This window comes from Malaya genurostris, chromosome 3 (genome assembly GCF_030247185.1).
Source record: "Malaya genurostris strain Urasoe2022 chromosome 3, Malgen_1.1, whole genome shotgun sequence".
Taxonomy (NCBI): Eukaryota; Metazoa; Arthropoda; class Insecta; order Diptera; family Culicidae; genus Malaya; species Malaya genurostris.
In genome coordinates this window covers 165461065-165475197 of record NC_080572.1, presented here as the reverse complement: position 1 = coordinate 165475197, position 14133 = coordinate 165461065, and the positions used below count along the sequence as shown (strand labels likewise).

General features: G+C 36.1%; 1 protein-coding gene across 1 annotated transcript; it reads left to right on the top strand.

Annotated features, from left to right (window-relative positions):
• Positions 1 to 4: 4 nt before the first annotated feature.
• LOC131434809 (esterase B1-like) lies at positions 5 to 12377 on the top strand. The gene is made up of 5 exons (XM_058601974.1): positions 5 to 719; positions 778 to 905; positions 10817 to 10953; positions 11024 to 11615; positions 11673 to 12377. The coding sequence occupies exons 1-5, from the start codon at positions 132 to 134 to the stop codon at positions 11956 to 11958; spliced, it is 1731 nt and encodes a 576-aa protein (XP_058457957.1). The 5' UTR covers positions 5 to 131; the 3' UTR covers positions 11959 to 12377.
• The last annotated feature ends 1756 nt before the right edge of the window (positions 12378 to 14133 follow it).

The window sequence follows — 14133 nt, the reverse complement described above, 5'->3', positions numbered from 1 at the left end:
TGCCGTTCATTGAGAGGACCGATCAGGTCTGGTTCGTGCGCAAAAATTTTGAAGTATTATTTTATTAGGTAGTTAATTTTGATAAATATTCGGCAGTGACCTCGGTGCCATTTTTTTTTAAAAGTTTATTAATGACAATGATTGAATTCGTACTAACTTTGATAAAAATAGCCTTTGGGGCAACTACATACATTGTTAAAGCAAAATGTCTCAAACTATGGCCTCCGGCTGATCGTCCGATTGTGACAGTTCGTCAAGGAAAACTTCGTGGAATGACAGCGACTCTTCCGAATGGATCACGTTATCATTACTTCAAGGGCGTTCCATACGCTAAGCACCCGATTGGACAGCTGCGATTTAAGCCCCCAGTGCCGCTGGATACTTTCGATACGCCTGTGGTCGAGTGCTTATTAGAGCGTAGCGATTGCGCTCAGCAAGAAATTTTTACCAAACGGGCTTTTGGATCGGAGAAGGGTCTCTACATGAATATTTACACACCGGATTTTAACACTACCACCGGCTCTCAGAAGTATCCTGTTATGATCTATATTCATGGTGGTGGCTTTCTGTCCGGTACCGGAAGCAGCATATTTTACAACCCGCTTCATTTGATACAAGAAGGCGTAATTGTGGTTACGATGAACTATCGGCTGGGACCACTTGGATTTCTTAGTTTGCCAAGTGCCGGGATCGCAGGAAATGCTGGACTTAAAGATCAAGTGAAAGCTTACCAAAAATTTCGAGCTGCCTCAAATCTTATTTAGCTTTTGATTTCAGCTACTGGTGTTCAAATGGGTGAATGAAAACATACACCAGTTTTGTGGTGATCCTGACAACGTGACTGTGTTTGGGGAAAGTGCCGGTAGTATATCAGCGTATCTGCATTATCTGTCGCCAAACTCAAGGTATGAATAAATTTTTCAGATTTATATAACAGTCTAGTCTTAGGGGCTAGTCTGGACACGGGGTTAAACCGGACAGCTTTCAAATTTTAAATTTTTAAATTTTTTCTTTTAAATCATCAATTATTTCAATCCAAGGTCTGAATTCGAAAACGGATTTTCATGAGACTGTGTATAGAAATGTGAACGTTTTCACTTATTTTTTTTTAATTCTGATTTTTTTCAATATATTTGATTTCTGTGCATTGTAATGATTGTTTGGGTACTGCTTCCAAATGCTAATTTTGTACTGAATCCAGTGATTGTTGAGTACTTTCCATCACGAAAAAAGTAAAATTATTATTGCATCTCGAAAATGAAATGTCTGTACGGGGGCAAACCGGACAAAAAATGTGAAGCTCAACCGGACACATAGTTTTTGACTTGAAATTCTTAACAGATTCTTGAAACATACCTATATTTCATTTCTAATTCTTATCACTTATTTGAACTAGATTTACTATAAATTTGAGTGAAACGTTCATTACATGTAGCGACAGTATTTAATAAAGACTCTAAAGTCAGTTTCAACATCAATTATTTGGTTCTGTAGGGTGTAAAATTTCGAGACAATATTCAGATTCCCAGCGAGCAGTGATGTCCATCTCCTCTGTGTGACGAAGAGCAAGCAAAATTTCTCCCCTCGCACTGACAACTTCAACGAGAGCTCTTCTCTTTCACATATATACACCACTGTTGTATAAAGTGTGCACGCATCATGAGTGCGTTTGTTTATTTCCTGAATCGCACCAAAGTGCTAGAGCATTAGCTAATAAATTCTCTGAGGTGTATGCAGATACTTTCACAGAGGTGTACACGCCGGTGAACACTCTGGTGTATGGTTTGCGTAGAAGAAGCGTGGAGCACGCAAAATCAGCAAAATAAAACAATTTATCGTTAAATTTTCGGTTTTCATTGCAACTTTTTCATAGCAAGGCCAGATCTACTCGCTATTAATTGAAGTTCACAGAAGTGTTCGCTCACCATCACGCACCAGTGATCACTAGGGTGTATTTAGGCGAGAGCACGTGAGAGCGATTCGTGCGAAGAGAATGTTATTCTCTCGCACCAGCTTCTTTCAACACAAGCACGCACTTAAAATCTGTCTGTCTGGACACTGAGAAGAAGTGCGCTTTCCTCTTTCTGTGGAGCGCAGCAAATGTATCCGCAGTGTATAATTGAAACCTACGCCCTGGTGTATCACTCTAGTTGAATGCTATCTCTGTCAGCAAGTAGGATTATGTCTCACGCTAGGTTGAAACCAACAGACAATCCATTCGAATGCGGTTTAATTTCTTTTGCGCTCGTTAAGTTATCTTATTATTATTATTATTATTATTATTATTATTATTATTATTAATATTATTATTATTATTATTATTATTATTATTATTATTATTATTATTATTATTATTATTATTATTATTATTATTATTATTATTATTATTATTATTATTATTATTATTATTATTATTATTATTATTATTATTATTATTACCCTACTGCGTTCCTTCCTAATTTTTGTGTACAATGCTTCGTAATCCGGCTTAGCCCCACGGGGAATACGGTTTAGCCCCGCGGTTCCTAAATATAGGATTTTGGATTGGTCATATCATCGCTATTTGGTACAAAAACTAATACATGTTTTCCTAAGTCAGACTTTGAAGCTTAAAACTACACAATGGTATAGATAAATTGAGTAAAAACTATAGGTCTAATGGGTATTTTATCAATTCCCAAAAGGTGTCTCAGGTATTACCCCGCGGGGTATCCGGTTTAGCCCTTCAGCTTCTGGGTGCATATTTTTCCTAACCACAAATTGGGAATTGAAGCTGAAGAATGAAATCAGTACGATCGTAGTACTAGCCATGTAATGATTCTGTACGCTAAGAATCGGCTGCCTAGTCTGTTGAAACAGAAAGGCCAAATTCCACAAAAGGAATAAAATGCCACGACTTTGCTTAGCTGAAGATTGAAGCTACACAACGGTATAGATAACTTGGGTATAAACTTAGTTATAATGGATGCTTCTTTCAATTTCATAAAAAGGTCCGGCTTAGCCCCGGTCTCCCTTATCTTAGTTACTTTACACAGAATGTAGCATAGATCCGGCTGCCGATAATAAAGAAGCAAACCACGCCTTGTCCATAGCGACAGTCGGTAAAAACATTGAATGCAAAAACCGGATAAAATCATTTGTCTAGAAAGAAACGGGTTTTGTCCGGTTGTAGCATTCAAAGTTTTTTGTCCGATTCTTTCAAAAAAGACAAAATCTGTGTCCTGCTTTTGCTGTCAACATTTGTATTTGGTTTTTGCAATTAAAAAAATACCTAAACGGGTTTCCTAACTAACTTGCATTTCTCCGACATTTGCATTCAGGGTCAATGTTCTTTTTAATTTGATTTATCAAATTTGATTTTGATTCGATTTCTTGCACTTTTGTCTTCTTTCGAAAATGCTGTGTGAAGCGATAGTCAAAGGTTTTTATTATGCAGAAAAAAATATAGACCATAATTTTTCATACATAAGGAATGGAAAACCTTTGTGACAAACCAATTAATTTTCATATGATAATCTATAGTCAGTTGCATACCGTTGTCATAAGATGTAGTCCTAATGTTTGAACTGTGAAAACTAGACCACAAAACTCAAAAACTGGTCGAAATATTTGCTTAAAACCTTGAAATTTTTTGTTCTGTCTAAAGTTGATAAATAAAAACACTCAAACTTTTTGTTCGGCATGGAAACCCGAGGAAGAAATACTTCTTTTTATCCATAAACATTTTTGTTGGTGCTCAGTGGTTTGATAAATGTCGCTTTGTCATTCAAGACTTTTGTTAAAACATGTTTTTCATTAGGATCATTTGTACCACTAACTTGGACTGGTTGTGAGCATAAATCCATTTAGATTGATTCTGCTAGTTCACACATACACACATACATTATCCAATCTCGTCGATCTGAGTCGAACGATATATTATACTAAAGGTTTACGAGGCTTCGATCAAAAGTCGGGTTTTCGAGCAATTTTATATCCTTCCCTTCCTCTTTCTTGAAGAAATGTACTCCCATTATTAAAAAAGGGCACCATGAATTAAAAAAGGGCACTAATCACGTCCTTGTCAATTGATTCGTCGTCACTGTTATCAGAAGCCAAATCGTGGGGTTTGTCTATCTGATTACGGTTATTCGTCCAAGCGATTGACTCGTTGTTATCTTAAGCAGGCATACCTTGTTGGTTGATGGTTTCATTGCTTGGTTGGAAATAATGAAACATTTGCTTATTGTTGAGCTCTGTCTCGGAAGTACTGGGGTTGGTTGGGGCCGATAATAAGGAAGCTTAATTATTCTTGAGTATAGATGTCTATTTGTTCATTTCCTCTACCGACTTTCCATAGTGAACGGTTTGATGACAGTATTGACACGTGGCTTGCTGGCTTTCGTAAATGACCAGCGATTTACAAGACTACCCGATCAGATGCTCGAAACAAATTGAGACATTTATTTCTTATAACAACATTTGTTATAAATTTGGCTGGTTAGCTGTTAAAATAACAAAAATTATAACTAAGTTGGCCTAGATGATAACAAAATTGAAACAAACGTTGATATGTTTTTTCCCATAAATACGTTTATTTCATAAGGCAAGTTATATAAGTTTTCCTTCGCCTTAGCATTACTTTTACATAGAATTCTTATCCTAATATAATTCTAATATAGTCACAACGATTTGGATTTAGTAAAACATATTCCTCTTATTTTTAAAATATCATATTATTCAAACCAAAGGATTAACTGCTATAAATTATAAAATAAGCTGAAAATTTTGCACATTTTGTTGATAATCTCATAAACTATTTCGAGTTTGTTAGTATCAGCACACCATTTCTATTCAAATTTACCTATTGGTTGAACTAATGGACGCAGTAGAAGTCAGAACTAAGTCTCAAAAGGGTAAATTATCAAATTGAAACTCCAATTGTCTTTATGGAATGATAAAGAAGTTTCATGTATGGGAGGTCACGATGAGCAAAAATGTCTCGAACTGGATATTTAGATTGGATAGTCTACCTTGGGTACACAAAGAATTTATTAATTGAGACCTGACATCACGATACTCCACGCATGTCCAAACGACATTATCAATATCGCGATAGTCTTCGCCACAAGCACAATGATTAGTGTCAGAAAGTCCAATTCGAGGGAGATGTGCGTCTAACGTGTAGTGATTGGACATGACTCTGGACATCACACGAATGAAGTCCCTACTCACATCCAGCTCCCTGAACCATGCCTTTGTCGATATTTTAGGAATAATTGAGTGCATCCACCGACCCAGATCATCTTTATCCCAAGAAGCTTGCCAGCTGGCAAGTGTTCTTTGGCGAGACGCGCTATAGAATTCATTGAAAGCAAACGGACTCTCATAAATTTCACCCTCAATAGCACCACATTTGGCTTCAATTGCGCTTAGACTATATATGAAGAGGAAATAGTGGTTTGGATATAATGTGTCGGTTACACTCAAGCTATAATGAACTGCTGCTAACTCTGCTATATAAAAAAGATGCAGATTCTTGAAGCCCAAATGAGACCGAAATATTATTGTTGAACATACCAAACCCAGTAGAATCTTCAATTCGTGATCCGTCCGTGTAAAACATTTTCTCAGAGTCAATATGCCTGAACTAACTTGAAAATATTTTTGGGATTTCCATCCAGCGTAGGTGATCCAGGATGCCACGCACATCGCGCTGCATGGATGTATCGAAAAATAAAGTTGAGTCAGGGACATTTAGGAGGCTGACACGGATAGGAATATATCTTGAAGGGTTGATTTCCTGTGACATATGGTTAAAATATACTGTCATGAATCTTGTTTGTGATTGAAGCTCGACTAGTCTTTCGAAGTTACTAATAACCAAAGGATTCAGTATCTCACATCTTATTAGCAGTCGCGATGAGAGCTCCCAAAAATGATCTTTCAATGGAAGTACTCCCGCCAGAACTTCAAGACTCATTGTATGTGTTGAATGCATGCAGCCTAAGGCGATTCGCAAACAACGATACTGACGATACAACGCTCAATAATACGAGAGCTTGCAGCGGAACGAAAGCAAACACATCCATATTCCATCACTGAAAGTATCGTTGTCTGATACAATTTTATTAGATCTTCCGGATGAGCACCCCACCAAGATCCTGTTATTGTTCGAAGAAAATTTACTCTTTGTTGGCATTTTGTTATCAGAAACCTAATGTATCCTCCCCACGTGTATTTGGAATCAAACCACACCCCGAGGTATTTGAAAGTCAAAACCTGTTGGATCATTCTTCCCATCATATGAAGCTGAAGCTGTGCTTTCTTGAAAAGACGACCAGCTCTGTTTTCTCCGTAGAGAATTCGATACCCAGATGAACAGCCCAAACAGATCAGTTATCTAAGGTATCTTGCAAAGGTTTTTGTAGATCAATAGATTTGGGTCCAGTAACTGAAACCACGCCATCATCTGCCAATTGTCTTATTGTACATGGGGTTACTAGACAGCTGTCAATGTCATTCACGTAAAAATTATAGAGGAGCGGACTGAGGCATGAGTCTTGCGGGAGACCCATGTAGCTAATTCTGAATGTTGCCAAATCGCCATGTAAAAAATGCATGCGCTTCTCCGACAAAAGGTTGTGCAAATAATTATTTATAACCGCTGGAAGTCCATGTCGATGTAGATTCGAACCGGGGAGATTAGGATTTCCAATTCATACTTCAAATACTGTAGACTGTGGAAGCTGACTATGAGTGAATGGAAATATCACTATTATTAGTATTTGATGATAAAGCTGTATGTAGGTGGTTTCCATCGTCGCAAACTTCTTTCATCGCACACTTCTTGCGTCGCTTCCTTTCAACCAGCAAGTAAATAGCAAAAGGACGGTTTCAGAATTATGAAAGCGTATTTTTTCGTGTGGTTTGTAAACTAATAATGTTTGAATGGTTATAGATACACACTACAGATTGAAAACTAGTTTGTGTTTATTAAACTATGCATTTTTGTAAATAATGTTTAAGTATGATTGCGAATTGTCTGTAATTGAGCCAGTTTCTGACATATCAGAGACTCAGATAATTCGTGTTGCTAAGATGCTTAAGTTCGATTCCTCTGGTAGAAGGTAAAAGTTTAGATACGAGAAGCCTTCTGCTTACTTAAATGACCCTTGTCACGTCTCACTTTTCCGCACTTTATCTTTACATCTTTGCTATTTCTTGAGTACTATGGCTCTATAATTTCATATTCTTTCTCCTTTCCCAATTTCTAGTTAATTTGATATCGTTAAAAACCGAAAAAGTAAAAATTACTGACTAACCAAAAGTCATAAATAAAAAAGTAAAAAAATTGAGTAGTAAATATTTCTTGCAGGCTCCTAAAGGAACTGAATGATTAAATTGATAAAGGAAAATAGGTATTCATAATCATCTTTGTCCTACTTTGTATTCATAGCAGTAAAATTAATTCTATTAAAAGCAAGTCCCATAAGATAATGATGGGATGTACTCTACTGAATATAAAAGAGGCAGGTTGCAGTATGGAGGTTATTTTTTCAGTGACGGAAGAGATTAAATTAAATGTTATTGCCATTGTTTCTCACAGAATTGCCACTGAAATTACTATAAAATATTATTTTCATGCATATTTTATCAATTCGCTCCAATTTTTGAATTCTAATGTTGTTCGTGATATACTGATGTGAAACGGAATATTCATACAATCAATTATTTAATATGTATAATTTAAAACTTAACTGAAAATTGCATATGACTTGAAATCAATCGAACTTACAAATAAACCTGAACAAACTAAAACACATTAGATTTATATTATTATCCTCCTTTTGATTTTCTGCACTTCTTCGATTGAGATCTTTGTTTAACGTACTTGTCAGATATTCCTATTACTATTATTCCCATACTGGTCCATACTGCCCACCTGTAAGCGTTGGCTTGTTTCTAGTGGGCAGTAAAGTCTCAGTGGCAAACAGGTGGGCAATATGTCTCAAATAATGGGCTTTCCCATATAATTTATCTGAGAAAGGGTAGAAGTAAATATGTTTATGACAAATTTATATAGATATTTTTTTCAAGAAATCATTGCTAAATTCCGTCCAGGGTCAAACCAACATATAAACTGCAAATATGATGTTAATAGTTAACTACTCAATTCTTCTGACGTCTGTTAATCGACTGAGCCATAGAAGCATGCATATGCGTGGTTGGTAAAAAGTGAATTTAAATTCAGACAGTCGCACGCAAATTACAGTCGAGACCAGTAAAATTCAAGCTAATCTAACATTAGGGCATTACAAATGAAATTTTCCGTCATTTGACAAATTAGGTCTTTATGAATTACATTGTATGAGGGTATGTAAAATTCAAATTTTTTTGGTGTGCACAGCATCAAAACGGATTTACGCCAAACTCCAGAATAACGACTTGATTTGCTTATCGCATTTGCTTGTAGATGACATTCCCATCTTGCATGCGGAATCATGGATGGAGATGTTGGGGTGAAACAGATGGACACTCTTTTGGACAATTTCGCGATATTCGGCGTTGGATTTCAACTCCTCTCGATTCAGTCTTCCTGGCGATCGACAAACGTTTTCTGAATACTTTTATTACATTAGTAACAGTACGTTTAGCCAGATTTATCAAAGTAGACTACTTCGCGTGCGAGTAGCAAGGATTTTCGTGGTGGGCAAGCAAAATGTTGTAACGTTGCTACTTTTGCTTCGATGCCATTTTAACAACCGAGAAGTAAATATCAAAATTAAACAGTAGACATGATGAGATCGAAAGCGACATAGCGTACTCTAATTTCGTAAATCAATTTGTAATTCACTTTGTATACAAACATTTGAAGTTTAAACGCAATATGGGATGTCAGAAGTTGACGGAAGTCCCTTTTCCTTAATATAGATATCGCCGACTGGGTAATGATATATTAGATTTTGACATGTCGCTGTTGTCATCTATTCTTCTTACCCATTGTTTGCTCATTAGGATTTAGAATTAACATTCCATTAACATTTCATAACCTTTTAAGATTGGAAAAGAACTAATTTTTTTACCATTTGTCTCCATTTCATATTCGAGACTCCAGTTAGCTAAAAAAAAGCTAAATGTTATTCCATCAATCCAAAAATTTTAAATTTGGTGGGTCAAAAAAGTTTGGGAACCACTGGTATAGACAAACTTGGTTTCGGATCGAACATGGGTTTAAAGCAGAATTAAAAGTCATACCCAAGCAATGGCACAGCCTGAAAGATGAAAACAGGTGCATTTACTACGAGTTTTCGCGTCGCTATAACAGCTGTATTGAACAATTTTCGAACTATTTTTCCGCGGTTTTGCTTCATAGGGCTCTATATAGCAAAGATATTGTTTTCGATTTTATGCAAACTCATAACCAGGAAGAAACGTGTCAGCAACGTTAGTAACGTAATAACAGGAAACATGTATGTAAAACACACAGCAGTTTATAAACATTATTATCAGATTGGTAGTAATACTCTACCTCGGAGAGCTCCACTCGTTCAAAAGTTTATAAAGAACTTGTAAACTTGGAAATTCATTACACAGATAATGCTTGTTTAGCTATACGTAGCCTAGACTAGTACATAATTGTTTGTTTCATGGTGACACTATCTACTGTAATAAAATATACGTATAGTTGTTCAGACTATGCGCTCCCGTTGTGAGTTGATTTATCTTTACCAATTATGATATTGATAGTAATTTTGAGGGTCATCATCATAATATCATCAGAGTTTTGTTTTAACGCTTATTACAGAAAGTTTACCTCTATAATTATGATCTTAAATTTGATCACTGCGACTGCGACAATTACCAACATACTATTGCACGAAGGATCAAAACGAAGTGAAGTGGCCGGTAAGAAGACTAAGCACAATTTTCCCATAAACATAATTTTATGTTGAAGTCAGATTTACAAATCCCGAAGCAGATCCAATACGAACTATCAATATTGGTCCATTATAGACCATTTTTCCCCACTTTACGATGGGTGAGAGCTTGCACAATCGTGATGAAGAATGATTTTGCGTCTTGCGTTTGTTTTCCTTATTTCACAAAAAAAACTTAAGGCAAACAAATGATGGTATACCAATCAGAATTGACGGCTTTACGATCCTATAAAGCAACGATAGTGGTATGTCCGTTTATACCGAAAAAACAAGTTACCATTTTCTTTGAAGTGCTTCGAGCGCGAGCAACTTTGGTTGGATTTGATTCTTCTTGTAACACGCATACAGTCGACTGCTGTTTTGTTTCAGGCTCATATAAATAAATCCATATTTCGTCACCTGTGTAGATGTTTTCAGTATTTATTTGTATTTATTTATAATGTTTTCAGTATTTATTTGTATCAATCGGTACGGGTTATTTTGAGCGATTATGTGGGATCCAACGTGAATAAATTTTTTCACCACTAAATGGTCATGCAAAATAACATATAAGTACATACATCAAAATAAATTGATTAAAGCACTCTTGTCTTTATAATCTACGACTAACATCATAATAAATCATTGCACGAAAATGTGCTCGATTCAATTCCATATTTTCGCTGAGCTAAAATTTTCAACTGTCTGTAAACATAACAAAGAGCGCTCAAATGACAGTGTTCTGAAGATGGTAATTGTTAAAAATGTCAAACTTTATGACATTTTTAACCATTACCAAATTCAGACTCGCAACACTTAGTGTTGCTAAGGCTATATACATAAGTAACAACCTACGTAAACTAAAAATACCTAAATATGCATCGCGAGCTATTAATTCAATGCTTTTAAAATTATAGAAAATATTTCCACCGAGTAATTTGTCAGAGCGGAATACCTTGCTGCGAGACATTCTTCCAGATTTCTGCAAGTCAAAAGGCACGAAAGTTAGCCAACATTTTAGGATACCATGGAACCACCGATGAGGAAGTATTAGGTAATTACATTTCAGCCTGTTTAACCATTAATAAGTATGGTAAAAAAAATTTCTACATTATTTTTTTAAGAAACCTTACTCAAAGCATCGCCAAAATCTTTAATCGATAATCAGGATAAAGTATTAACCAGTGAAGAGAAAAGTTTGGGGATTAAATTTGCCTTTTTGCCAGTTATTGAAGATATTTTCAGTGAAGACAGCATCATCACCCAGACTCCGGAAGAAATAATAAAATCTTCAATTAGTCTCGATATGCCCCTTATCGATGGATGCAATAGTGGCGAGGGAATTCTTTCCTTGTTTCTAATGAGCAGTTCGATTCATTTGGGAAATAAAGAACCGGAACGATTTGTACCTCAATTGCTGGGCACATCCGAACGTCTAGATCGTGTTGAAGTTGGAAAACTCATTCGCAAATTTTATTTTGGTGACGAACCAGTAACAAAAAATACATGTGAGCAAATAAGTGATGTAATGGCCGATAACTATTTCTTTACCAACTCGATGATCAACGCCGAATGGATGGCTAAATATCAACCAAATACTCCTCATTATCACTATAGATTTACATTCGATGGGCGTTTCAGTTTTGCGAAACGATTGTTCAAACAAACCCATGTTAAGGGAGCCTGTCACGGGGATGACGTTTTCCATATATTCAGGTTGTATTCGGTTTTTGAAAGTATTCTCTCGTATGGTCTGACCTTTTTGTGTTCCAGCCCGATATTCCTACCAAATCTACCAGACGACAGCCCGGAATGCCGCATTCGGCACACATTTGTAAAACTTTGGACCAACTTTGCCAAATATAACAATCCCACTTCTGACAGTGATTCTTTGGGCTTTATGTGGAAACCCATTGCAAAAATTGATACAGAGACTGATGAGTTCAGGCTGGACTGTTTGGAGATTGACACCAACCCTAGAATGATACAAAACCCATACCCAGAGCGTCTCAAGTTCTGGAGAGAGCTACTACAGCAGTACAGGCCAAATTTTCTATGAATAGTATTTATTGTAAGTTAGTTAGATGTGTAAATTATTTTGTCGAAAAGTTTGAGATAGCATAGAATACAGATACACAGGCTCGCATATGTATTGTGTGTAAAATTTTAAATAAGCAGCGTGGCGAATACTTGCAGATGTCACCGTGATCAACACTATTTTGAGTGTTGCATTTATAACACGCCACTATTTTGAATGCTACATCCACTTTCCATTTAAATTCACGTGAAAACTGTAAATGAAGTTGTCTTTTACACTAATGGAAATCATGTGAGAAGTGTTCAATTTGTTGGAGTTAGGATATTCCTATTACTGGCGTACCGAGGCAATATCTGTTATCGGTAGTGATAGATCATAATCTGCATTAATGATACTTTTATATATACTTAAATAAGAATCAATGAAATAAAAAAATGTTTTCTAAACCATGTTATTACTTTCGAAAACGGTGAAATGGTAAATTCCAAATTTCAAAAACCTAGCCCATATTCCCATGTGTATCGATTAAAAACCGGCGTCGACTGAGTGCTAACATATCTACCAGTAGTGTCAGAATAAGAGGGCAAAGGCACTATAACTTAACCGTAGGCCATACTAAATTCCTATCGTAGAGCAGCAACCCGTAAAACAAGCCTTACGTCTGACAAGGAAAACAACATTCGATATTTTCATCAATTCATCAATATCTTCTTTAAATAGCAATGTATTTGTTCCTAAGAAATTCCGACATTCATACAGCACTTGTATACCGCAATTTTTCCTTAAAAAGGCTACAGTATCAGCGTTCACCTTATCATTCGAAGTAAATTTCTTTCTATCTTTTAGAATAGAAAATAGTCGCTGGGGGCTAAATCAGGCGAATGTAGTGAATCTGGTAGGAACCGAATTTTAATACACAAAATTTAGCCATTGTAACGATTTATGACACTATGCCTAAGAGCCTAAATTGTCAAAGCCATATTTGACCGATTTAGACGAAATTAGATACACGCAAATCGCCAAACAACTAAAATGTTAGTTGTTTTCCTGAAATTCATTAAAACTGTTGTTTTTCTAAACTGTCATTTTTGATTTATAGTGCTGGCATTTTAACAATGACATCCAGCAATGACACGCACTGAAAGCGGATAATGAAACGTTACAGCTTAGCAATGACATACACCCTAATCGGAAAATGAAACGTTTCAATGAAATGTCACTCGTACATGAGAGCAACGACACACTCCCAGCAAAGTCACCTGTACTTATGTAAGCAAAAAATGTCTCAGTTGTTTAAACAAATTATGCGGTTATTTTGACATAAAACGTCTATTGAAATAAATTCCTTTTGCTATTCGGAATACTGTCACAATGTAATGTAATTGAATACAATTTTCATTTGGGAGCCAAGAAATTGTATTTGGGATCGATTTTCTAAAAGAATCTATTGAATCAGGACATTTTTTGCTTTGAAACACACGAAAAAACTATTTTCATCCGCCTAATGGTGTAATGATGCCTTTCTCACATTACTCATAATATCATAAATATTACTGCGGAATTCACAAAAACAACTGTTCATTGAATAGAAATAGGATAGTTTATTCGGACTTGATCTAACAAACTCTACAAATCTTGTTTACCCAGAACCGAAAGTAGTATCCACTACAAATCTTGAAATTCCGTATGACACTGTAAGACTTTTCCTTTGAGCCCATGAGTTTGTGAAAACCGCGTTGGCCATCTTGAAGAAAAGTGAATGAGATCCTAGTCACCATTTTCAATTCTTCCGAAACCGGATTCAGATGACCGGAATAGCCGAAATTGGTTTATTTGCCAGCAACAAATATGACCTCCAAATTTTAACAGTTTTGAACCTAGTTAAACCGGTATAACGATATAACCGGCTGTGAAAATCGCATTTTTACCTTTTTTTATATATATAAAAAATAGGTATAGAATTCGCTCAAACTTTCGAAAAATTTTCCGAGGCCCGGAGGGCCGAATGTCATATACCAATCGATTCAGCTCGACGAACTGAGCAAATGTCTGTGTGTGTGTATGTGTGTGTCTGTATGTGTGTTGTCAACTAAGAGGTCGAGATCTCAGAGATGGCTGGACCGATTTTGATCAAACTAGTCGCAAATGAAAGGTCTCCCCGTCACCCAGAACGCTATTGAATGGTTTTGAGATCGG

Coding starts and splice junctions, on each gene's coding strand:
- LOC131434809 (XM_058601974.1), top strand. CDS start 132: ATGACAATGATTGAATTCGTACTAACTTTGATAAAAATAGCCTTTGGG. Junction 720..777: donor ATGCTGGACTTAAAGATCAA/GTGAAAGCTTAC, acceptor TTTTGATTTCAG/CTACTGGTGTTCAAATGGGT. Junction 10,954..11,023: donor CACCGATGAGGAAGTATTAG/GTAATTACATTT, acceptor TATTTTTTTAAG/AAACCTTACTCAAAGCATCG.